Raw genomic sequence first — 27,274 nt, forward strand, 5'->3', positions numbered from 1 at the left:
TTGTGTTGTACTTTTGGACTTTGGATTTTATATGTCAACTTTATCTATATATGAAGCACTGAGCGCCTCTCTTTGCTATTTGTAGGCACTGTATTTGGCCTGAGGAAGTGGGCGTTGACCCACTAAACGCGTTGCCTGTGCTAAACATTCTATTACATTTCCTTACCTAAAGTATTTTTGTCGTCTATAAGGTAAGCCACCTAGAGTCTTTTTATTTTATTGATTTTAAAGTGTTTTTTATATATATTGGGCGCCTCTACATCTCAACTGTACCTCACTCCCCCCGTCCTCCTTGGGGAGGGGGCTTTGCGCACCTGCTCAAGGAGCGCAAGTTTTTTTTCGAAGAGAGCAAATGAATCCAGGGTCCTGGGTAACCTGAGTGGAGTCAGGTTTGACATACTCCATGTGCTTGAAGTGGTCGGTTGCCCTCCTTGCAACCCACCTTTGTGAGTACTTTTCTATAGAAACTATTTCATATAACCCAAAATTCGTGACATACTGCACCATTTGGGGCTCCCTTTTTGTCTTTGTTTTTTCTTTCTAGTAATTAACACAGTACGATCTTGGCCATTACTACAGTGACCTCTGATCTCTGCCCTAACTAAAGTTTGTAGCAAATTTGTGTCAGTATGTGCATTCCTTCAGTTTTATGAGTAAATAATAAAATTTAAGTTTTATATATTTTTTTCTCATAAACTCTCCCAGACTGGGGAATTCTTGTTGCAAAATACGTATGAACAGGGTTGGACTGGGCCACCGTAGTACAGTTTTTTCCCTCGGTGGGCCCCGCCTCCAGGTCTCTGTGGGCCCCCCCTCCTTGTCTGAGAGAGCTTCAATTGCTGCCTGCAGCACAAAAATTCTCTTCTCAGTGCTGTAATCACTCATGCTGAGAGCAGTGGCGTAGCTAAGGAGCAGTTAGCCTCGATGCAAATTTTACAATGAGGCCCCCAAGCACTCTATACATAACAATTGGTACAACGCACCAAAACCTCCCAATGGCAACTACAGTGTCAGAGGTGCAAGAAGGGGATGGGAAATAGCTTGTTAATGATTACCACTGTTCAAAGTATTTACAGAAGTGATTATTATGAGCACAGGACCAATAGAAAGGTAATAGTATAGTTGATGGAGGGCCCTTTGGGGCCCCTTTGGCCCAAGGGCCCCGATGCGGTCGCAACCTCTGCGGTCGCAACCTCTGCAAAGTAGGACATTACTTTATAATAAAGGAGGGGACTCTATGAAGTTTTACTGGGCAGCGTCTCTGAATTACAATGCTGCTAAGATCATGTACATTTGGCCCTGTCCATAATACATCATGACCACGCCCACCTTCCGATGCATGTTCATGCCCTTTTTTTCACTGCAATCATGGGATGTGTGGGCCCCAGGTTGAAATTTCTTTGGTGGGCCCCCAGTGTCCCAGTCAGACCCTGCGTATGAATCCTGTCATTTGAAGTTTACAGTCTAAAGCTGCATACGCATTTTAGAATTTCCCCATCTGAACCAATTTGTCTCACAGTCTTGGTTGAATGTTAAGTGTATACAGTTGTCCCCTGATATTGCTGAAGGAGTCATTGGTAATTTATCATGCCAACTTACTAACAGCTAATCTCAGTTCTTGCAGGAACCTACTACTACTACTACTACTACTACTACTACTACTACTACTACTACTACTACTACTACTACTACTACTACTACTACTACTACTACTACCACTACCACTACCACTACCACTACCACCACCACCACCACCACCACCACCACCACCACCACCACCACCACCACCACCACCACCACCACTACTACTACTACTACTACTACTACTACTACTACTACTACTACTACTACGATTCCTGCAGTGCAGCACCTTGTGCTCACCCTTACCCTTTTTCTTTCCATAGAAAAAAACTAGAGCTGAAAAGTGGGACTCTACAGGAATTGTTCAAAACTGTAACCTGAAATGGTCAGTAGCTGTTTCAGGTGGCAGGAATTTCAAGTGTGTACATAGTTAAATTGGAGCAAGTATTTAAGCATTTTATTTTTAATTGTATCATTATATCACTCACTATATGCCATGGTGATATTAAAGGGAACCTAAAGTCAGAGTAATATAAAGGCTGCCATATTTATTTTCTTTCAAACAATGCATATTACCTGTCGATCCTCTGCCTTTAATATTTTTAGCCATAGACCATGAACAAGCAGGCAGATCAGGTGCTCTGACTGAAGTCTGGCTGGATTAGCTGCATGCTTGTTTCAGGTGTGTGGTTCAGACACTATTGCAGCCAAAGAGATCAGCAGGACTGCCAGGCATTAACTGGTATTGCGTAAAAGGAAATAAGTATGGAAGCCTTGCTTTAGGTTTCCTTTAATAGGGTTGCAGCGCATCCTCCCACCCCATCTCTCCCAATTGGCTTTCCTCCAGGCTCCAGGAAGTACTCACTGATGTATGTAGAGAGTTGTGTTATCTCTGAGGTGGGCAATCAGAAATGTGCTTAAAGTATACCTGAACTAAAGGCCCATACACACGTCCGTTTTTTGCGAACGACGGGTCGTTTGAACGACCCGTCGTTCAGTCGTTCGCCCGCTAAATCGGGCGTGTGTACAGACTGTCGTTCGCGTGATAAGAGTGAGTTTGAGCGATCCTCTTATCACGCGAACGACAGTCTGTACACACGCCCGATTTAGCGGCCGAACGACTGAACGACGGGTCGTTCGAACGAATCGTCGTTTGCAAAAAACGGACGTGTGTATGGGCCTTAAGGCAAAGATCCTAAATTAACCTTTTTGTCTCTTTTGCTATTTGTATTGAAAAACCCTAGGTACAAACAGTGGTATAGCTAGGGTATTTGACACCTGGTGCAGATTATTTACCGACACCCTCCCCACCCCCCCACCCCCCCAAAAAAGATGAAAGGCATAAGTGAGTGTGATGAAAAATGGGTGCGGCTGTGACGAATAAACATTTATTCGTATAAATAAAGTAGTTAGAGCCTTATAAAAATTTTCCATGTAACCACTATTAAAAAGAAGTAACAGCAGATAGGAAAAAGGCTTAATTTAAGAAAGAGCAGGGCAGCCAGGGGTTAACACAGTTCCCCTCTCCCTTGTCAAATGCTAGCAAATGTTTCCTTACTTGTAGCTTTCAAACTACATCAAAGAGGCCAGAAGCAGCTAATTCAGCCCTGGTCCCTTATCAGGTCCTGAGGAAACATAGTCCCCCTGCTGTGTGAAGATGCCATCAATCTAGTTTCTGCTTGACAGAAATTGTAAAACCCAAGCTTCTGGGAGAATGGTATCTGTATTTTTGACACCTTCATCCACAGCAGCCAAAAAGCACTACCTTAAGGCCCGTACTCACGGGCTGCAAAACTCGCCTGTCGCCAGCACACGTGAGCGTGTGGGCGACAGGCCGGCGACAGCTTCTCGCCAGGTCCCTCCGCGTACACATGCGGAAGAGGGACCAGCGGCAAGGCGGAAGCTGTCGCTGACGTTCCTCCTCCCCCCGCCGGAAGCTCACCGGAAGGTCTGTGAACCTCAATGGAGGTTGCTGTCGCTAGTCCGCGTACTCACGCGGACTAGCGACAGTTGCGGCGGGGGGGCAGCGGCGACTGTCGCCATGCGATTGAAAGTTTCAATCGCATGGCGACATAGCGACGGGCGACAGTTCGGGGGCGCGCGCGCGTGCGACGGCCCATACTCACGGGCGACCTGTCGCCGCAACACGCGCGCGCCGCGTGTTGAGGCGACAAAAGTCCCTCGTGAGTATGGGCCATTAGAGTACATGAAAAGAGCCAACCACCAGGGGGTCCTGCTAGCATCCCACAGAAGAAAAAAAGCTGGCCTTTTTACTGACCTAGGAAACCTTCTTGTGAACTCACAAATCTGAAATCAATCTTTTGTCATACATATGACTTTCCAAACGGGCGTCGGCCGTTAGAACCCGCTTATTATGAAATTCGGAACAAACCACATGATTGGATGTTTCCGAATTCACGGTAAGCCCTGCCAAAGCAGAGATATGCATTTTGGGGTCACAGTTCGCTCCAGACCCCTCAAGTTTGAGATCATTGTTTGTGAAAAATTCTGAACAACCTGAAAATTTTATTAGATTTAACATAACCTGTACGGTTTTGGAGATAGACTACCTATCATGATTTAAATATATTCCTGTCTCCATGAGAAGGGGCTGGCTCTTCTCAGGTTCCAAAGAGGTGTATGATCCCCGCCCTCGCTCCTCCTTGCTAGAGTGAAGGGCAGGGGTCTAGTCCTAGGAAAAGAAGTGAGTGGACTTTAAAAAAATGGGCGTGGTCAAGCATAACGTGGGCGTGGTAATGGGTGGGGCCAAATATACATGACCTTAGCAGTGATGTAAAAGGTCTGGCGGGGAAGTTTGAGCTCTGCCGTAGTGTATACCCCAAAAATAGATGTAATCTGACAGCATTTCACCAAAAAGACACGTAATCTGGTAGAAGTTCCTTCCAAAATACAGATAATATGGCAGTGGTTCCCCCAAAATAGACAATGTGGCAGTACACATAATCTGGAAGCAGTTCCCCAACATACGCGAAACCTGACAGCGGATCACCCAAAATACACGTAACACCCAAAATACATGTAATCTGGCAGCAGTGGTCCCCCAAACATACATAATCTGGCAGCAGTTCCCCAAAGTGCGCGAAATCTATCAGCAGCCGTTCCCCTAACATACACATAATCTGGCACCGGTTCCCCAAAATACACGAAACCTGACAGCAGATCACCCAAAATACACGTAACACCCAAAATACATGTGCTTCCAGCCGCAACTCGCAGGGGACGCTCTGCTCTGTGCTCCGCCCACTTTAGTCGCCGAACTTTAAAAATACCGGAGGGGAGAGCCAGGAAGGAGAGTCCCTAGGTGAGGGAAGGGGGGGGGGGGGGGAGAGACGTCCGCCCTTCCCCACTGTCCCCATAGCTCTCCTTCTCTCTGCTGCTCGCCTACACACAAGTCAGGTTGGACGGCATCCACGCTGAGGAAAAAGTAAGTGGACGCCGTCCACCCGCGTTCACACAGGACTCGACCCCTGGTGAAAGGCTATAGCTTAACTGGGCCCAGGTTGTCCAAGGTCCAGAGTCCTTCATCTGAAATCTTTCGAATAACATCGGACAGCCAGCTGGTCACTGGCAAAATCCCTTGGATTATTTCTCACAAAGGCATGGCAATCGCCATCTTGGACTTTCTGCCAAAGACTTGCGATTGCTGCATGGACTACCAATAACGGTATTTGAACTGTACATTTATGGCCCTTACTCACGGGCTACAAAAGTGGCCTGTCGCCAGCACACGTGAGCATGTGCGCGACAGGCCAGCGACAGCTCGTCGCCAGGTCCCTCCACGTACACACGCGGAAGAGGGACCAGCGGTGCGACGGAAGCTGTCGCTGACGTTCCTCCTCCCCCGCCGGAAGCTCAATGTTCTTTATTGAGGTTGCTGTTGCTAGTCCGCATACGCACGTGGACTAGCGACAGTTGCGGCGGAGTTACGGCGGCAACTGTCGCCAGGCGATTTACTGCGCCAATCGCCTGGCGACAGCAGCGACGAGCGACGGTTCGGGGTGTGCGCCCATGCAACGCCTCATACTCACGGGCGATCTGTGGCCGCAACACGGCCACAGCAACAATTGTAGCCCGTGAGTCTGGGCCATAAGACATTCTGTTTCTTTTCATCTCTACTCTCTTACTATCAAACCAATCTGTTCTGCCGGACAGGTATATTTATCTGTGGGCTAAAGTATGCTGTGTGTATGTAGTTTTAGAATAAAACTAACGATTTTATCGTTCAGTCTTGTGCCTGTTCTGGTCATCTGATTGCTGCTACAACGAACATGCCCTCTGAAGAGTCAGTAATACTACCGCATTGTTTTATTATTTTGTCATAAATTGTTGATTTGCTTGCTAGGTTGTAAATAACCGTTTCTTCCTTCTAGGATTAGCGAGTATCCGATTTCCTGTGCAAAATCGATAACTTTAGTTTATCGGTTGGACATACAATCAAGATTGCATCATATATGGACCCAGTAACCTTTCTTTAAACGTCAAATTGCTCACAGTTTTTAATCCTTCGGAAGTGACTATTCCCCGAACGGCGACTGGAGCACGTTGAACGTGATTGGGCTGGCTGCCATAGTATGATAGCGGGAGTCTCTTAACTCCCTGAACACGAGAGAGTGGTGGCAGTGAAATTACCGGATTTCCAGAGTGAAATCGATATTTTAGTTCATCGATTGTACATACAATCGGGATTGTACATGTGTGGGCACCTCCAACCAATCTTAACCGTTTACTACGCACATAGTGAATCTCAGAGGCGGCCTTACAGTACGCGGGGCCTGGGGCGAGTGTCATATGCGGGGCCTAGAGACACATATTCTGTGGATACATACATGCTGTATATGCGCATGTGCGCACACACAAATATGCTGTGGAAACGAACACACTATGGAAAAATACACACTCTGTATAGGTTTGATAGGTAGGTGCCCCATTGTGGGTGTGGTCACACATTTTACATTTTTTAGGCTACATTAGTGGATGCAACAGGTTATTTCAGATCCCTTTATTAGCAGAAACCCCAATCGATGAATGCAGCCACTGTGTGCCCCCAATAGACAAAGGCCTCCACCGTGTGACCTCAATAGACAAAGGCCACCACCATGTCCCCTCCAATAGACAAATGCCACCACCATGTCCCCTCCATTAGACAAATGCCACCATCGTCTGACCACAATAGACAAATGCCACCACCATGTCCCCTCCATTAGACAAATGCCACCACCATGTCCCCTCCATTAGACAAATGCCACCACCGTGAGACCACAATAGACAAATGCCACCACCATGTCCCCTCTAATAGACTAATGCAGTCACCATGTGCACCCAATAGATAAATGTAGCCACCATATGCTTTTAATAAAGAAATGCAGCAACCACATGCCCCAAATTGACAAATGCAAAAAGGAAACAATTTTTTTTTAAAATTGTACTCCACAAGACAGAAAAAACAAGTCACAATCCCAGCAAAACCCACACCCAGTGCTTTATATACACAAGTCAGTCATTCACTGATCCATAAGATGAATGGTATACAAACATTTTATACTTAACTGGGTCTTCCCCCAGCCCCCTGTAGGTTGTAGTATCACTTAATGTGCATCCAGTCCCATCCGTTCCTTTGCTGCCCACCCTGGTAGTTGGGGACTATTGTGCATGCACTGCCCTGGCTATACTTGTGCTTGGTCTTGTTCCAATGGCCAGGAGCATTCATCGCCTTGTAATTGTGCAGGCTCAGAGCACTTCCATCCATGGGAACTAGACAAAGCACACGCACAGCCAGGGCCACACATGCACAGTAGTCTCTGAGCATCACAGTGGGCAGCGGAGGAATGGTCAGAACTGGACGCACACTGAGGGAGCCCACAGCATACTGGGGGCTGGAGGAAGATCAGGTCAAAAGAAATATAATTACAGTATAAAAGCTTGTGTACCATTCATGTCACGCACACTTTAAAACTATACCAGCTGTACATAAAGCAAACCTCTAAACATTATACACCAGGCATTGCAAAGGGTAAGGGTATATTTCAGGGAACTTTTATGGAAATGTCTATCAAACATATACAGGAAATAAGTCTATATAAATAAGATCTGATAGGCATCATGTAGCAGCAGTGTTGTGCAGCTCACTGATTTTTAGTTTGCTGAGTGTTTCCTTATCTGGTGCACTTAATTACCTCTGGCTGCCCTTCAGAGCTGAAAGGGTTACACTAATTACACGTCTGTCGGAGATCTGACTCACAGCCTGTGCAGTACGGGGCTGGATGCAGGGAATTGTGCTGTGACCGAGCTATCACTGTTTTCCTTGTGTGCTGCTGATAGATTTGCCCCTGTCTGCCATGTGAGCTGTGGGGAGTCTGGGGACATGTTCTTCTTCTTTCCCAGAACGCGGGCTGCAGCTGCCACGAACTTGTTGTGGGGGCGGGCCGGGCACGGCTGCCTCACTCATTTCTATTGGCTGGAGGGAGGAGCAGGGATTAGTGACTGACTGGACTCTGGAGTGGAGCGAGGGAAGGGAAGGAAAAGGAGCCTAGAGATTATTATACTATGCGGCCGCTCAGGACGTAACTGCGGTGCGCGCATGAGTACATTAGAGCAGGGAATAGGTCTGCTGGGTGCGGGGCCTTCTTAAGACGCGGGGCCTGGGGCGATTGCCCCACTTGCCCCCCCCAAAGGCCGGCTCTGGTGAATCTGCCTCCAGAAGTCTCTAGTGCATGAGACCTGCATGGCAACAGTGGCCTAGTAATACGGGATTGGTGAGTGATTGTCACATTACATATTGTCGGCAGTCGTGCGACCAATCTTTATTGTCAGTCTGCTCACAGTACTTCCTGCTAATGCTAACGGGAGCAGATTAGACAGGATTGGCACGCTCTGTCACATTACTACCTTCTTCTGACGATCCAGCAACCAGTCTTTTAATGTCTTGTAGACGGGATCGCGGGGCTGGATTGTCACAGCGGCCATGACATGGGCGGAGATAACTCTAATGTAACAGTGGAACTCTAAGGCAGTGCCCTGAGTTTCCTCCCAAAACACACTTAGGCAAAATGACCCTAAGGCTTGGTTTACACAGGTGCTTGCCGGGCAGTGAGCTTCTAGTTGTCCAAGCGCTGCCCATACACATGAAGTGGCAGAACCGATACCAACTTTACTGTTGTTCGTACAAGTGCTGCATTTTTATCCTTATTTTTCCTGTCATTTCAGCCGACCCTAGTCATTTACCTCCACGTCTCTGTATCCCTCTGTGTGGGTGAAAATGCTGATCATTGCTGAAAGGAGTCGAAAGCATTTTTTTATCATCCTACAAGTTCCAAAAGCTATTCTAATGTGTTTTGGCTTACTGCAGCACGTTCTACTATCACCATCTCTTTAATAAATCAACTTATCTCTCTCTTGTCAGACTTGTCAGGCCTGAACTTGGAAGGCTGCCAAGTTCTTCAGTGTTGTGGTTCTGCTATGAACTCCCCCATCCAGGCCCCTCTCTGCACACTGCCTGTGTGATATTTAGATTAGTGCAGCTTATCTCTGTTCTAGTATCTTTTACAAGCTGGATAAATCCTCCTCTGAGCTGGCTGGGCTTTCACATACTGAGGAATTACATACAGGCACAGCTGTCTGCACTCTGCAGGAAGAAATAGCCTGACACTTCAGTGGAAGATAGCTGCAGGGGGAAAGAAACACACAAATGATCTCTTGAGATTCAAAAGGATGGCTGTATACAGCCTGCTTGTGTATGGATGTATTTTCTATGTGTGGACATACTGTACATCAACCTACTTCCTGTTTTGGTGGCCATTTTGTTTGTTTATAAACAAACTTTTTAAAACTGTTTTTAACCACTTTTAATGCGGCGATGAGCGGCGAAATTGTGACAGAGGGTAATAGGAGATGTCCCCTAACGCACTGGTATGTTTACTTTTGTACAATTTTAACAATACAGATTCTCTTTAAGGCAATTCGACAACGTTCCCCATACACATAGGAAAGCAGTGTTTTACGCATGGATGTGCAGATGATAAATCTGCAGAAACTGCATGATGCTATATCATGTCAATGCAGACCAAAATCTCTGAGGAACGCAATAAAGTGCAGTGACCGGCAGGTAGTGATTGGTAGATTGTAGTGTTCAGCAGGTAGTGGTCAGTAGATTGCAGTAGTGGCATGTAATAATAAGAACATTGTAGTGACCAGCAGGTAGGGATAGGTAGATAGTAGTGGCCAGTAGGTAGTAATACATAGATTGTAGGGGCTGGCAGGTAGTGATAGGTAGATTATAGTGGCCAGCAGGTAGTGATAGGTATGTTGTAGTGGCCGGCAGGTAGTGTTAGGTAGATTGTAGTGGCCAGCAGGTAGTGATAGGTAGATTGTAGTGGCCGGCAGGTAGTGATAGGTAGATTGAAGTGGCTGGCAGGTAGTGATCGGTAGACTGTAGTGGTCAGCAGGTAGCGATATGTAGATTGTAGCGGCCAGCAGGTTGTGATAGGTAGATTGTGGTAGCTGGCAGGTAAGGATAGGTAGATGAAATGGCCCCAGGGTTGGATGGTCTCTCGATAGAAGTATATAGAAAAATTTTCATACATAACATAACATAATTCCCTTGCTATTACAAGTATTTGAAGCTGCTTTTGATTCTGGATCTTTCCCCGATTCCATGAAAGAGGCCTTGATTATAGTGATACCCAAACCTGGCAAGGACCCCCTGCACTGTGAATCGTATCGCCCAATTTCCCTATTAACAGCTGACATCAAAATTCTTGCCAAAATACCCGCCATTCGTCTTAATTCAGTAATCTTATCATTAGTACATCCGGATCAAACTGGATTTATGCCCGGGAAAAATACAGCAATGAATAAACGTTGTTTCATAATCTACAGGCATCCCATTTAAATAAAGGTAATAGAATAGTGGTCTCCTTCAACTTGGCAAAGGTCTTTGATACAGTGGAGTGGCCCTATCTTCAGGCGGTCCTTGCCAGGTTTGGATTTGGGGACAATTTCTTTAGGTGGGTCCAAATTTTATACAATATGCCTAGAGCTCAAGTGGGCACTAATGGGTGGATATCCAGTCCGTTTACTTTGGGTTGTGGAACTAGGCAGGGCACACCCCTTAATTCGTGGCCTCCGTACTATGCACACTGAAGAGAAAATTAGCCTCTACGCCGATGACACTGTTTTGTACCTGGAGGATCCTGATGTCTCCCTGGTGACAGCATTAAGCACGATAGAGGAGTCTGGTTATTTCTCAGATCTCAAATTGAACAAATCTAAGTCGGTTCTGTTGTATATTGATTCCCCTCCAGATGGGTCACCCCAGTCCTCAAATCTCCTGCAGGTAGTTACGTCCTTTAAGTACTTAGGAGTGTGGATACACGTGGACCCTAAAATGTACTTGCAGACAGAGGTTTTTCCCCTTCTTAATCATGTGCAATCGAAGTGCAAAGCCTGGTCCAAGCTATACTTAACAGTTGTGGGCAGAATAAATTTAGTAAAGATGATACTCCTTCCAAAAATTCTGTATGTTCTACATCAATCACCAGTGTATGTTCCTGTTGCTTTTTTTTTAAAAAAACCCCTCAAAACTCACCTTTTCTCCTTTATTTGGAACTATAAAAGAGCCCGGGTTAAGTACTCCTTGTTAATTATTCAAATGGTATGGGCGGCCTTGCTTTGCCCTCTATGCAGCATTATTATTTTGCAGCTCAATTGCAACATATTGCCTCTTGGTTTTGCACTTCTAATTTGTACAATTCTGAAGCGCTAAGTTACACTGTTAACCCTTCATTAGACAATGTGGCATTGGACCTCCTTAGGGAAGTAATTTCCCTACAGGCTCAACGCAATACTATACTGACCCAAGCCATGAGAGTGTGGAAGAGAATAGGTGGCTTAAACAGTTCTACGTCCTACGATTTTCATATGGGGGATTTGGGATAATCCAAACCTTTTGGAGTTCATTTCCATTCCAGACCAGATCTTCTAGCAAAAGAATAGGGTTGTATTCCTGGGTCAAATTGTTTCAAAACAAAGCATTATCTCCTTCCCCTCACTAGTAAATAATAATCCGATCCGATAATCCGAACATTTGTATAGCGCTTTTCTCCTGTATGACTCAAAGCGCTCAAAAGCTGCAGCCACTGGGACGCGCTCAAGAGGCCACCATGCAGTGTTAGGGAGTCTTGCCTTGAACTACTTACTGAATAGGTACTTGACCTAGCCAGGATTTGAACCCTGGTCTCCCATGTCAAAGGCAGAGCCCTTAACCAGTACACTATCCAGCCAAATAAGTTTCCTGCATTTACCCCTCACCATTTTCGTTATGTACAACTTGTGCATGCATTCCGTGCCCAGTTCAAAGGCAACAAGGTTGATATTCAGCCACACCCAATCTTACAGTTAATTGACCGAGGCCCCCAAAAACATCTTATAGGGGACATTTACAAGGAGCTGGTAGAAATTAATGCACTTGACAGAACGCTTGACTCTAAGAATAGACGGGAAACTGCTGGCCTCTCTTTGAGTGAAGAGAAGTGGGATGATGCACTGGAGGCGGTTAAAAGGGTTTCTTTATGTGGTAAGCATTGTGCCACTCAACTTTACATTCTTCATCAAACTTCATCAATCCTAACGCTCAAGATGTATGCCATAAATGTGCTATATCCTCCCCCTCCTTCCTTCACCTCATTTGGAGCTGTCCACAGATTAACTCCTTTTGGAAGCAAGTCATCAGTTTCTTCCATGACAAAATGGGTTGTCCTGTAACCTTTGACCCAGTACTATGTGTACTTGGAGTAATACGAGATGAGGATTTAAGAGCTGCCACCAAAACCTTTATGAGAGAGACGTTATTTGCCGTCAGGCAAGAAATCGCCCTGCACTGGCTATCGCCAAACTCACCCCAACTTGCTTGCTTGATCAAACGCCATGACAATGGTATCGCCTTTAAGAAACTTGTCTACACTCACAGGGAACAGTTACAACAAATCCATTTAGTGTGGGATAAATGGATTGATCGATAATGTGCTGGTTGCTGAGCGCACTGATCTTTGGTGCGTTCTGCACTGGTCTCTCTATACTTCTGTGCCCCCTTCTTAATATTCTTAATTGTTGAATACCAGACCACGTAATTAATAATGGAGGCACACTCTATATTTGTGTTAAATACCCCACCAATATTTACTCCTGTATGATATTATGTGAAGGATCACTGACATTAATGTTAAATGTCTCTCATATTTACTTACAAAGATGAATATGTTTACTTAGCTATTTATTGCACTGTACAGTTGTTTTGTAACCCCTGACATGTAGTCCTTTTCATGCTGTTTTGCTCAATGTAGTGCCTGAGTACACTTTTCTACTGCTTTTTCAAATTAACCCGTTTTCGTTAAAAAAAAAAAAGGATAGGTAGATTGTAGTGGCAGGCAGATAGTGTTAGGTAGATTGTAGTGGTCAGCAAGTAGTAATAGGTAGATTGTAGTGTCCTGTAGGTAGTGATAGGTAGATTGTAGTGGCTGGCAGGTAGTGTTAGGTAGATTGTAGAGTCCAACAGGTAGTGGTAGGTAGATTGTAGGGGCTGGCAGGTAGTAACAGGTAGATTTAGTAGCAGCAGGTAATGATAGGTAGATTGTAGTATCCAGCAGGTAGTGGTAGGTAGATTGTAGGGGCTGGCCGGTAGTAATGGGTAGATTGTAGTAGTGAGAGGTAGTGATAGGTAGACTGTAGTGGCTGGCAGGTATCAGTGGGCAGATTTTAGTAGCAGAGAGAGCTGACGTGCAGAGATGACAGCGGAAGGGGTGATGAGCAGCGATAACAACAGGAAGGGGTAACAGCCGAAAGGAGCGACAAGCAACAATGAGCATAGGCAAACGGTGACAAGTAGTAACAACAGTGGCAAGGGGCAATATGTAGTGACAAGAGCGACAAGGGGCGAAAGGTAGAGATGACAGTGGAAAGGGGCAACAAACAGTGATATAAGCAGGAAGGTGCTACAGTGAGAAGAGAAGATTAGCAGAAATAGCAGTGAGTGAACCAGAAGGTAGCAGGGGTCACAGCAGGCAGCACTTACGTTCCCTTGTTGTCACTGGGTATTGCTGCATGGGAGACTGAGACAGGACCGCATTCCTGCACAGGGATTAGGCCACCACCCACTTATGTAAGCCACGCCACTACCAGGCACCTGTTAGGCCCCACCCCATAGAAGGGAAGAAGGAAGGCTCATGCTCAATATTGCACAGCAGACCTGCAGATCATCAGCATGGCGTTTCTGTAAGAACTTGCCTGATTCCAGCATTGGGAGTCCGATCTTCTCTGCTCTCCTGCAGAGAGAGGCTCCTGTGCTGGAATAAGGTGAGTTGTTAGAGTCATGCCACTGTGATGAACTGCCGATCTGCTTTGCGAGTGGCAGTACAGCTCCAGCGGCCGGGGGGCAGCAGAAAGGGCACACGCAGTTCATGATTTAGAATCACAGCTGGGACCCATGTGGCAGAGCCACTGTTTAGGCCCCAGACTATGGGGTGTGACGTCACCCCTTCCCAGCTGACACCCCAGTGCGGGCCACACTTCCTGCAACCCCCTTATAACGCCACTGGGTACAAATACACAAAACAATCACAAATGGTTTTATCAATTGTAGGTACTTGTTCAATATACTCTGAGCTTTGTTTAAAGGGAATCTAAAGTGAAAATAAACTTATGATATAATGATTTGTATGTTTAGTACAGCTAAAAAATAGAACATTAGTAGCAAGGATATGAGTCTCATATTGTTTCCAGTACAGGGAGAGTTAAGAAACTTCACTTATCTATGCAAAAGAGCTTCTTAGAAAATACGAGACTCTTTTCTTTGCTACTAATGTTCTCTTAATTTTCTGTACTACACATATAATTCGTCATATCATACTTTTTTTTTTCCCTTCAGTGTCACTTTACAGATGCGACCTTATGTGTTTGCTATAATAAATACAGCAGTCTTCTTTGAGGTTACAATTTTCAATTTATATTCTAATAAAGGTATGAAATAAGTACATTTTGTGTTTTATTTAGGGTTTTAGCTTGGTGAAGCTTTTTGTAATAGAAATGTTTTTTTGTTCAGTGCTATCTAAGCCCAAAGCAATGAGGATAGCACAAAGAAGGAGATTCACATAAGCTTGTAGTTAGTTACATACATAGCAAATATCTCTTTTTTACATTCTGTAATTCCTTTATGATTAATACTGTAAATATACTGTATACTTCACATATCAATCAATACTGCAGTGCACAAAAAACTGTTATTGCATTCTAGGAAAATACATTAAAATCTAAAGGTTGTCTGAATCTCAAACGATTTCTACATTTTAAACGGGTTGACTTGCATGAACCAACATAAATAAGCATTTTAAACCAAATTTCAGAAACACGGGTAACAAGGTGCTTACAACAACAATTATTTTCCTAATCTTTTACTTTGTGTTCAGAAAACCTTTATCATTCTTATGCTGGATACACACGGTGCGTTCCCGCACTCGATGCGCCCGTCGATTCGCGTCGACTCAATTATTTCCGAGCATTTCTGAGTGCATTTCGATGATTGTTAGGTCGATTTACATGCAAAGTATGCCAAATCGACCTAACGATCCATCGAAACGCGAATCGGACATGTCAGAAATAATCGAGTCGACGCGAATCGACAGGCGCATCGAGTGCGGTAACGCACCGTGTGTATCCAGCATTACACCTACACTAAATGGAGGCCTTAACTTTTAATTTGGAGCGATGTGCCTCATTTTTCTGTCATCCAAGAATCAAGAGCACCTAAACTACCAATAAGCTGAATCACATCATCGGATTGCAAACAGAGGCGGAAGAGTCTCAATCTTCTAAACTACAGAGGCGGAAGAGTCTCAATCTTCTAACTGTAATATTAAATACTTAACGCAGGAAGAAGTGAAGGCAAGACTAAATAAATTAAAAATAGACAAGGCACCTGGCCCGGATGGCATGCATCCTCGGGTCCTAAGGGAATTAAGTTCAGTTATAGATAAACCCCTTTATCTTATGTTTTGTGACTCTCTTGCAACTGGCAGAGTCCCAGTGGATTGGCGTACAGCCCACGTTTTCCCATTATTTAAGAAGGGCAAAAAATCAGATCCAGGAAATTATAGACCTGTAAGCTTAACATCAGTTGTATGCAAACTATTTGAGGGGTTACTAAGAGATACTATACATGACTTCATAGTAGAAAATAATCTTATTTCTCAGCACCAACATGGGTTTACTAAAGACAGGTCCTGTTTGACTAACATGCTCAGCTTTTATGAGGTAGTGAATGCTAATATGGATATTGGGAATGCTGTAGATGTGATATACTTGGACTTTGCAAAGGCCTTCGACACTGTTCCCCACAAAAGTCTGGTGCAAAAGTTGAGGATGCAAGGACTGGGGAAGAGTCTGTGTTCATGGATAGGGAACTGGCTAATGGACAGAAAACAAAGAGTTGTGGTCAATGGATTGTACTCAAAATGGGAGACTGTTAGCAGTGGGGTCCCACAGGGGTCTGTTCTGGGTCCAGTGCTCTTCAATTTATTTATTAATAACCTAGTAGATGCAGTAGTGAGCAATGTTGCTATTTTTGCAGATGATACAAAATTGTGCAGAATCATCAACTCTCAAGAAGATAGTGTCATATTGCAACAGGATCTGGATAGGATGGCTATATGGGCACATACATGGCAGATGAAATTCAATGTTGACAAATGTAAAGTCATGCATTTTGGACGTACTAATGGTCTAGCACCATACAAAATAAATGGGATACAGTTGGGGACATCAAACTTGGAGAAGGACTTAGGAGTACTCATTGAGAACAAGTTAAATAATCGTACTCAATGCCAAGTCGCTGCAGCTAAAGCTAACAAAATTTTGGGATGCATTAAAAGGGAAATAAAAACTCGAGATGCTAGCATAATATTGCCCCTGTTTAACTCTCTAGTAAGGCCACATCCGGAATATGGAATTCAGTTCTGGGCACCACATTACAAAAAAGATATTGCAGTTTTAGAGCAGGTGCAGAGACGAGCAACAAAATTGATACGTGGGATGGAAGGTCTCACTTATCAAGAAAGGTTAGATAAACTGGGTTTATTTAGTCTAGAGAAAAGACACCTTAGAGGGGATCTAATTAACATGTATAAATACATCAGAGGGCAATATAATAGCTTGGCGGATGAGCTTTTTGTCCCTAGGCCTTCTCTAAGGACTAGAGGACATGATCTGCGCATGGAGGAAAAACGTTTTAGCCATTTATTTAGGAAAGGGTTCTTTACAGTAAGAGTGATTAAGATGTGGAGTGCATTGCCAAAGGAAGTCGTTATGGCAAACTCTCTACCTGCATTTAAAGGGGGCTTAGATGCTTTCCTTGCGTTGAAAGACATCCATGGCTACAATTACTAGGTAATGCCTAATGATGTTGATCCAGGGATTTTATCTGATTGCCATCTGGAGTCGGGAAGGAATTTTTTTCCCGTTTGGGGCTAATTGGACCATGCCTTGTAAGGGTTTTTTCGCCTTCCTCTGGATCAACAGGGATATGTGAGGGAGCAGGCTGGTGTTGTACTTTATACTGGTTGAACTCGATGGACGTATGTATTTTTTCAACCAAAATAACTATGTAACTATGTAACTATGTAACAGCAGGAGGCACAGGAGGGAGGTCAAAATTAGATGTAAAGTTATGAGACACATTAAAGTACTCTTGGCATACAAGAGATCATTTGTAATATAACAAAAATGGCTGCAGGGATCTTGTGGTACCTGTTATTAAAGCAAACCTGAAACGAAAATTGCAAAATAACCCATACCGCCCAAGTACATAAGTTGATACTATCAGGTGTTGGTTGGCTCTGCCTGTCCCCCTCCCTGCTGTATTATCTCTGCACAAGGAACTTTCAGTTTCCTCCTACAAATAAAATGTAGATAGCAAAAATAGTTTTCTGCTTGATGACAGCTGGAATTTATATCAGAGCAGAACATACTGCCTTATTTATTTCACCTTATCTAATTCTCAACATTTTGCATAGCATAATTATATAGCCATACTAATCCGACATGCATGTGGGATGAGTATGGCTCTGTACAACTATCAAGCTAACATATCATCCCATTCCAGTGGCTCTGGAGGTGTGTTTCGCTTTCAGGGACAACAAAAAGATGATTTGTATATTCAGCCGTGATGCATTGTGGGATATATTTCTGTTTTTGGACAGCTTTAAACCATTTGCTTAGTGCAAACAAATTTGTATATAATAGTATTTGATAAGCCTTGCCTCTTCCTCTCCTTTGAGTGCAATGTGAGATTAATGTTTACTTTTTTTTAAAATTCTGTTCATATCCCAGTGGCTGTATACTGGTGATGCTATGTCCATCTTACTAATTCTGCTTAGCACTAGGATCTAATAATATAAGGCTTGCTAAAATAATTATAGTTGGAATAGTTACATAGTTATTTAGGTTGGAAAAAGACATCCATCCATCGAGTTCAATGAGAAAATAAAGTACACCAGTCAGGGTCGTAACTAGAAACCCCTGCGAAAATTTGGATGCCCCCCCCCCCCCATAGGTGCCAAATAATCGTAATGGGGCAGCGTTTCACTATAAAATAATTGCAATGGGGCAGCGTTTCACCATAAAATAATCGTAATGCACCCGAAATTAATCATAAAGTGGGCAGCATTTCACCATAAAATAATCGTAAAGTGGGCAGCATTTCACCATAAAATAATCGTAAAGTGGGCAGCATTTCACTATAAAATAATCGTAAAGTGGGCAGCATTTCACCATAAAATAATCGTAAAGTGGGAAGCAGTCAGCAGAAAATCACAATGTGGGCAGCAGTCACCAGAAAATCGCAATGGGGGCAGCATTCACCAGAAAATAATCGTAAAGTGGGCAGCAGTCACCAGAAAATAATCGTAAAGTGGGCAGCAGTCACCAGAAAATCACAATGTGGGCAGCAGTCACCAGAAGATCACAATGTGGGCAGCAGTCACCAGAAAATCGTACAGTGGGCAGCAGTCACCAGAAAATCGCAATGTGGGCAGCAGTCACCAGAAAATCGCAATGTGGGCAGCGTTCCCCAGAAAATCATACAGTGGGCAGCAGTCACCAGAAAATCACAATGTGGGCAGTGTTCACCAGAAAATCATACAGTGGGCAGCAGTCATCAGAAAATCATACAGTGGGCAGCGTTCACCAGAAAATCATACAGTGGGCATCAGTCACCAGAAAATCGTACAGTGGGCAGCAGTCACCAGAAAATCGCAATGTGGGCAGCGTTCACCAGAAAACCATATAGTGGGCAGCGTTCACCAGAAAACCATACAGTGGGCAACGTTCATCAAAAAATCGTACAGTGGGCAGAAGTCACCAGAAAATCGCAATGTGGGCAGTGTTCACCAGAAAATCGTACAGTCAGCAGCCACCAGAAAATCGCAATGTGGGTGGTGTTCACCAGAAAATCGTACAGTGGGCAGCAGTCACCAGAAAATCGTACAGTGGGCAGCAGGCACCAGAAAAATGCAATGTGGGCAGCGTTCACCAGAAAATCATACAGTGGGCAGCAGTCACCAGAAAATCGCAATGTGGGCAGCGTTTACCAGAAAATCGTACAGTGGGCAGCAGTCACCAGAATATCACACACTGGGCAGCAGTCACCAGAATAAAATCCACCTGTAAAAAAAACAACAATTCACTCACCTGGCAGAAGTGTCCTCTCCCGGCCTCTGGTGTGCAGATCCCCCGACGATCCTCCTGAAGCAAATCTCCCGCGCTGACAGGCAGAGTGCACAAATAGTCTCCAGTGCAGGGCTTCGGCAGCCATCTTCCCGTAGCCCTGCTCTGCCTCCCGGGAGACTGCGGGCAATGAACTGGCGCGGCGTCTATTAGATGCCGCGGCCAGTTCAACACCTGGCTGGTGGGTCCCAGAATCGGGCGGGCAGCAGCGCTTCCCCCCGCACACGGCTGGTGGGCCCCCCTGCGGTTGAATGGGGTTGCATCCCCGGTAGTTACGCTGGTGACACCAACCTGCACCTTCACATATCCCTGTTGATCCAGAGGAAGGTGAAAAATTCTTACAAGGCATGATCCAATTAGCTCCAAAAGGGAAAAAAATATTTACCAACTCCAGATGGCAATCAAATAAAATCCCTGGATCAACTCCATATAGTATATAGCATATAGCCATAGATGTCTTTCAACGTAAGGAAAGCATCTAAGCCCCCCTAAGGTTGTCCTACCTTATCTTCTTTGCGGCATCTGCAATGCAGATGGTGCTGTCATGACTGACCCATGCCATTCGGTCTCCACTATGAGAGAAGGAGACACTATGCACCCAGCCACAGCTGCTATTTGACTCAAACATCAGTTCACCAAATGGCATCTTTGAGCCCCAAAGGGTAGGTGCAGGACGTTCTTCCACTTCTTTAATATAGGATGAAAAGATCCTTTTGAAAAAAAAAAATTGAGATACTTTATTATACAAACAACACTGCTACATTTTTTAAGTATACGCTGAACAAAAAAGTAAAAAAAAAAAGAATGAAGAGAGACATATCAGGTTACCAAATTTCAAAATGCCTCCGGAAATGTTTTGTTATCAGCAAGCATTGCACCTATAGAGCAAAGGCAACTAAGAACATTTTATGAGCAGGTACCATAATACTTAGTAGACTACATACCTTATATACTCGTGTATAAGCCTAATTTTTCAGGATAAAAAATGTACTGAAAAGTCACCCCCTCAGCTTATACATGAGTCACAAACTTGCTGCTGTGTCTGTGTCCTGTCTCACCTGTTCTTGTGCTCCGGAGTGATGAGAAAATCAGAGAAGAGTGTAGCAGAGGTCCTCAGCCTGTGACTGGCATGCAGGATCAGAGCTGATGCTGTTGGTTGAAGCATCAGCTGCTTGCCCTGTAACAATATGCTTCCCTGCATGGCTGGAGAACATTGAAGATCGGGCCGGAGGAAAGAGCACGAGCACTTGTCCATCTACATCACCCTGCGATTCCTGCTGCATGACTTGCCTGCATGTGGATGGCTGGAGGGCACAGAGGATCAGGCTAGAGCAGAGAGAGCACAGCAGGAGCATGCCTCCATTCCATCAGCGTGTGCTTCCTGCTCTATAGAAAGACCCGGCAGTCAGCTATGTGAACATCCATTGGATGTGTGAAGCAAGTAGGCAGGGCAGCTGTCCATTTTGCATGTCACATAGTGTTAGTTGTTGTATTTCAAATAATGTGGTTGTTACATTTCATATGGGGGTTATTGCTGTTGGGAGGGGGCATTCTGATTATTGAAACTCAGGAGCCGCTGCATTTCCTACCCTCTGCTGATACGCGAGTCAATTATTTTTTCCTGATTTCTAATGTAAAAGTTGGGGTTCAGCTTATACGCGGGTCGGCTTATACACGAGTATATATGGGTATGTGTATTTCAACACTGAAGGATAGATTTCATATTCCTCCAGGTCACCATCTGCAAGTTTCTTTGTTTGTATGGGTTTCCTCCAGGAACTCAGCTTTCCTCTCTTATTCAACTTCTACTTCCGAATTGAACTTTGCTCATATTGTTAGAAGGCAGCAGGACTAGATGTTGTCCTACATGTATTCATTTATATTCCTTACCTCTTATGGCAGAAAGCTAAAAAACCTCTGGCTGGGCTAGTGTTGATGCATTTATGGCTAAGAGATTGAGTCTAACAATAAGCATGCTGGGAGACTAAAGACAGCACAGGCTGCATGTAGACCCAACTAGTCTCTGTTTCTCTGCTGAATTAAAAAGTTGACTGTTTTTTGTTATGATACTTTTCCTGGACACTTAAAGTGGAACTACATTCAGAACTTTTGCTCTGCTTTAGATACAAGTATATTGTATCTACATACAGGTATATTGTTTTAATAATAATAAATAAACATTAACATACATAAACTACAAGCAGCACTTGAAGGGAAAGAAAAAAAAATAGCACAAGTAATAAAAAATAATAATGTGTGCAAGAATCAAGTGAATGATTTAGGAATAGCTAAATACACTAGATTAGGTTAAAGCATAATGCAAAATGAAGCGTTAGTTTAGTAAACACATTATAGTGGTTTTTAAAATTTTCATTCTTGCAGTTTAATATCATTTTAAGTTCTTTAAGGAAAGGTGTCAGAACCACTGTCATTTTGATACTGTTGTAAGCATCAATGGTAAAGAAGGTTTATAGTAAAACTTATTCTATTTCAATATCCCTATAATCAGTTGTATACAAGGACAGCAGAAATGTATCCATAGAGCTTGTGTTAAAAAAGTCTTCTCACAGCTGATCTCCCATCAGAACGTCAGGAGGGGAGGGGAGAGGTCACTGCTGTCAGGGAGACACCATCAGGAAATGCTGTTGAAAACAAAGAAATCCCTGAGAATCCCCCGTGAGGAGATGGACTGGCCCAAAACCTGTCGGTTCTGTCAGATTTTAACTCCCTACTTTTTTCATGGTAGTGGTCCTTTAAGGCATTTATTTAAACACAAGCTCCATAGAGAATTTCTGCTGACTCTATTACACTACTAAGAATAGGGTATCCAAACAGCATAATTATTGCCATAGTGCCCCTTTGATTCAGGTAATTTAGAGGACTGATTCACAATTCTCTGTAAATTACTTAAAGAGAAACTCCAACCAAGAATTGAACTTTATCCCAATCAGTAGCTGATACCCCCTTTTACATGAGAAATCTATTCCTTTTCACAAACAGACCATCAGGGGGCGCTGGATGACTGATATTGTGGTGAAACCCCTCCCACAAGAAACTCTGAGGACCGTGGTACTCCTGGCAGTTTCTTGCCTGTGAACCTTGTTGCATTGTGGGAAATAGCGGTTTACAGCTGTTTCCATCTGCCAAAAAGCAAACAGCAGCTACATAACCTGCCAACAGTAAAAATGTCACCATGTAATAAATGTCAGAATGTATATCAGGGATTTAAAAGATTTTTCAATGGGCAAACACTGACTAAATAATTTATACATAATTATTGTAAAAATAAAGCACTTTTTTATTACATTATTTTCAACCTCTTTAAAGGGAACCTTAATTGACATGTGACAAGATATGATAGACATGCGTATGTACAGTGCATAGCACACAAATAAATATGCTGTGATGCTTTTCTTCTTCCTCTGCCTAAAACTAATTAATATTCTGCCATGCAACTGACAGTTTTTCTCCAGTAGGGGCCCAGATGGAGTACTGAGAAGAAATTACAGCCATAAAAATACTTTGAAGCCCAGTTTTCTGTCAGGAATGGAGAGATAAAAAGGTCAATAAAATGTCAATAGTTCATATATTTGAGCACTCTGAGACACAGGGAGAGACTGTTCAGCTGAGACAAAATCTGCTATTTTAAGTTTTTAACATAAAACTGTCATTTTGAGGAGTAGGAGAATAGATACAATTGTTTATCTCTTCACTCTGTTTTCAATTCAGAATCACTTTAACTCATGGGGCTTGATTCACAAAAGGGTGCTAACTTAGTTAGCATGCCTAAAACCCCCTTAGCAAGCCTAAAGTCCTTTAGGACGCGCAAAGTTTAGCGCTGCGCAGTGCACGCAAAACGTCGCACTGGTGCGACCAAACCGCCGCGCCATCTTTGGCGCACCAGGTGTGATGGTGTGATCGCACCCGGTGCAGCGTTTCGCGCGCAGCGCTAAACTTTGCATGCGATCAATAAAAGCTTTGGGCATGCTAACTGCTTAGCACCCTAGTTAGCACGCCCAAAGCTTTTAGGCTTGCTAACTGAGTTAGCACCCTTTTGTGAATCGAGCCCCTGATTTATCTCTGCTTATCTAACTTGACTCACCTCTCTATAACTATCTTAAAGGGAAGGTTCAAGCAAAAAAAAAAAAAATGAGTTTTACTTACCTGGGGCTTCTACCAGCCCCATGTAGCCATCCTGTGCCCTTGTAGTCACTCACTGCTGCTCCAGTCCCCCGCTGGCAGCTTTCTGACCTCGGAGGTCAGGGCCACATTGCATACATTTTTACGCATTCCAGCTAGTGCAGGAACAAAAATTTACGCGTTGCACCACTAACGCGTAAAAATTCATGCGTTAATGTTCCTGCACTAGCGGGAATGTGTAAAAATGTACGCAATTCGGCCCTGACCTCCGAGGTCAGAAAGCTCCCAGCGGGGGACTGGAGCAGCAGTGAGTGACTACGAGGGCACAGGATGGCTGCATGGAGCTGGTAGAAGCCCCAGGTAAGTGAAACTCATTTTTTTTTTTTGCTTGGACCTTCCCTTTAACTCATGAATTCCCTCTCTTTACATAGTTACATAGTTATTTGGGTTGAAAAAAGACATTCGTCCATCGAGTTCAAACAGAAAACAAAGTACAACACCAGCCTATCCTTATTTGTTTATCTCATGCATTAGCTCTTCTTTTACAGTTAAGGAGAAAAATAAGTAAGCTTTGTGAAACTGCCCCATTGATAGTGTTACATAGAATGTATTACACTTCCCTCCGCATTTATCTAATGGATGCCATGATGCCTTCATGAACACAGTATACAAGGACACACATGGGCCCTTTTTCAAATGTAGTTTTTCTCTTAAGTTTTCTCCTATGTGAGATGTTTATACCTAATGGATAAAATACCCTTGAAACCACCAGCAAGCAAGAAAATACTCAGAATAATTTTGACAGTACTTTTTAACCCACCTTTTGGTACTTTTTCATTTGCAGAGGCCTGCAATGTAATTTTAAATAGATGATGAACATTATATCCTAGGATAAAACTCAGGAGAAAAAGTTAAGTGCATATGGACCATCCTGAGTTATTTCTTTTCATCTTCTGTTAAGATAACTTTTCAGCACTTTGCAATTGAAAAAGTAGGTGAAAAAGTACTAATAAAAATTATGTTGCTTGCTGGTGGCTTAAAAGGCATTTTATTGATAAGTTTGAAAATATAACCTAGAAGAAAACTCAGGAGAAAAAGTTTATTGCATATGGGCCATGGTGTTAAATCCTTAATGTTATTAATGATCTGACCGATTTCGAGTTTCAGGTCTCCCTAAAACTCCTACTTCTGAGTTTAATAGAAACTGCTACACTCCAACAGGTATGAAACTCCTACGCAATTATTTGGCATAATACTACAACCATAAACATTGGAAGTAATAAGAAAAATATTTGTATTTAGACAGGCAATCAAATTCTAAAAGCAGACAGATATAGTGCAAATACTGGTACCCTTAATAGTAAAGGTACTGTCATTTAAAATGATGAATCCTTGAGTGCCAGGCAGAATTACTAGGAACCTCTAGCTATGAACAAATCAATTATTATTATTATTTTTTTACCTGGGGAGCTATTATAGCGTCACTACAATTTGTTTTACCAGCAAACATAAATGTAAATTTACCTGCTTTTAAGGTCACTCGAACCTGCTGCCAGCAGAATATTGTTTGGATGCCAGTCCAAGCAAAGGATTGTAGAGCGAATTGGCTTTTTGATATGCTTGCACACCCACCTGCAATTAAAAAATGACATACAATATCATTGCAGCTATAAATCACAGATGAAAAAAACTGTGCTGTTGTATAGCAATCAAAGATGTTCTCTCAAATTTTATTTTGTTTTTGTTTTTAGGATGGAACAGACAAGGCTAGAACATTCTCTGGTCCCCTCACATCCTCCACAGGTAATTGGAGTTACTTTTACAAAACATGAAGGGTAAAGCAATAAAATGTATTGCTTTTTGTATTGAGGCATTTCTCCTTCACTTCCTGCTACCTTAGGTTAGGTTATTGGAGTTATCCTGAAAAAATGTGAGAGGTAATCTTTCTACTGTGGACATGGATAGTAATAAAAACCTGGCAAACCCTCCACCCTCCAAACAATGAATGGTATTGTGGCTTGAGTACCACTTTAACATTTTTTTCTGAGAGAGTAGTCTGCCAAGCCTTAACTATGCATATTTAGGAGCACCTTTTTAATGAAGGCTATATTTCATGACAGCTACTAGAGATTTTTCTCTGCCTGTAAATTCAGCTATTACCATTTATACTGTACCTTAAATGACACCTGAAGTGAGAAACATATGGAAGCTGACATATTTATTTCCTTTTAAACAATACCAGTTGCATCGGTAGTGTCTAAATCATCCACCTGAAACAAGCATGTGACAAATCCAGTCACATCTGATCAGCATGCTTGTTCAGGGTCTATGGCTAAGGCTACTTTCCCACCAAGACGTTGCGTTTTAGGGGACGTTATGGTCGCAACGTATGGTGGTGTTGAAGTTGGACGTCAGATTGAGCTGCGTTATGCAGCTCTCAAAGCAGCCGCTCCAGGTTAGTGATAGGAAGTCCAGATCTTTTTAAGGATTCGGATCATTTGAATCGGATCATTGAAAAGATCTGGATCTTTGAACCGAATCATTTGAATAATTTTACTAGGGAAGCAGACTGGGTGAAATGATTAGCAAGACAGGCCTTTCCCTGCACTGTACATTCTGTATGTTCCTGTTTCTTCCAGACAGACATCCACTGTGCACCGAATCTTTCATTGTGATGATCCGGATGATTCGACTCACAAAAAAACATCCGGATCAAATGAAGGATTCGTTCATGATCCAGACAACACTACAGTCCCACCACGAGTCTCCTCAGTGCAGTGAATATTAATTAGCCATGTGGCTGGCCGCGGAGGAGGAGGGGAGACCTCCTCCTCCAACATTACTGAGCATGTGCAAATAGTCTAACGTGGCTTAGCCATGTATAACGTACAGCATGTAGCACTTTGTTTAAACGTGCTGCGTTACTATGTAACGCAACGTGTGCACTGTGAAACAGCACATTGATTTTACAGTGCTGTGAGTTAGGCTGCGTTACTGGCTGCTTTAACGTGGGACATTAACGTCCCACTGTGAAACCAGCCTAAAAGTATTAGAGACGGTGGATCAGCAGGACAGGCAATATTCGTTGTTTAAAACAAAATAAATATGGCAGCCTCTATATCCCTCTCACTTTAGGTGACCTTTGAATAAATTATTAATATTATAATTTCAGTCCTATTATAATCATGTAAAATAAAAAAAACAATACTCCAAATTCAGAATACAAATTGTGAAAAGTATATTCGATATAATGCAAAATATTATTCATTAAGGTAATGAAAGTTGGCTTGCCTCTAAGGGAACATTAGCCTTATACTATGTTGGACATATGACTATGGTAGGGATTAGATTGTGAGCCCCTCTGAGGGACAGTTAAGTGACAAGACTATATACTCTTTATAGCACTGCAGAAAATGTTGGCACTATATAAATAATAATATTTCATTTTCTGCCCAACATTGCGTGTTTAAGCGTTGACTGCTGTCTGTCAGTGTGGGCAGCCGGAAGGTAGGGTGAGCATCCCTGTTTTTGGTGTGGCATTCCTCAAGCCGCAATGAAGAACATGGGTGTGCTTAAGGTGAAGCCATTTGTAAGGAGAACAGAGGTGCTAAAAGGATAAAAAGTGGCGGATATCGTCTCACCGCTGTAATAGCTATGGGTGGTATGCCTAATTAGTGAGGTAACTCCCGTTGTGAGCCATGGGCCCTTATCGTCGCATCCAATAGGAATCCATTGACGCGCAGGCGCATGCGCAATGGATTAAGCA

General features: G+C 43.4%; 1 protein-coding gene across 2 annotated transcripts in view; it reads right to left on the minus strand.

Annotated features, from left to right (window-relative positions):
* ARPC1B (actin related protein 2/3 complex subunit 1B) overlaps positions 1-27,274 on the minus strand; it is a 151,197-nt gene that overhangs the window by 25,599 nt on the left and 98,324 nt on the right. For both annotated transcript variants that reach the window (XM_068244878.1, XM_068244877.1), the window contains exons 5-6: positions 25,033-25,140; positions 19,872-20,078 (exon numbers count right to left, since the gene is read on the minus strand). In XM_068244878.1, the coding sequence (XP_068100979.1) occupies positions 19,872-20,078; positions 25,033-25,140 (315 nt within the window). The remainder of the gene's footprint in view (positions 1-19,871; positions 20,079-25,032; positions 25,141-27,274) is intronic.

The sequence above is a fragment of the Hyperolius riggenbachi genome, chromosome 7, assembly GCF_040937935.1.
Source record: "Hyperolius riggenbachi isolate aHypRig1 chromosome 7, aHypRig1.pri, whole genome shotgun sequence".
NCBI classification, from domain to species: Eukaryota; Metazoa; Chordata; class Amphibia; order Anura; family Hyperoliidae; genus Hyperolius; species Hyperolius riggenbachi.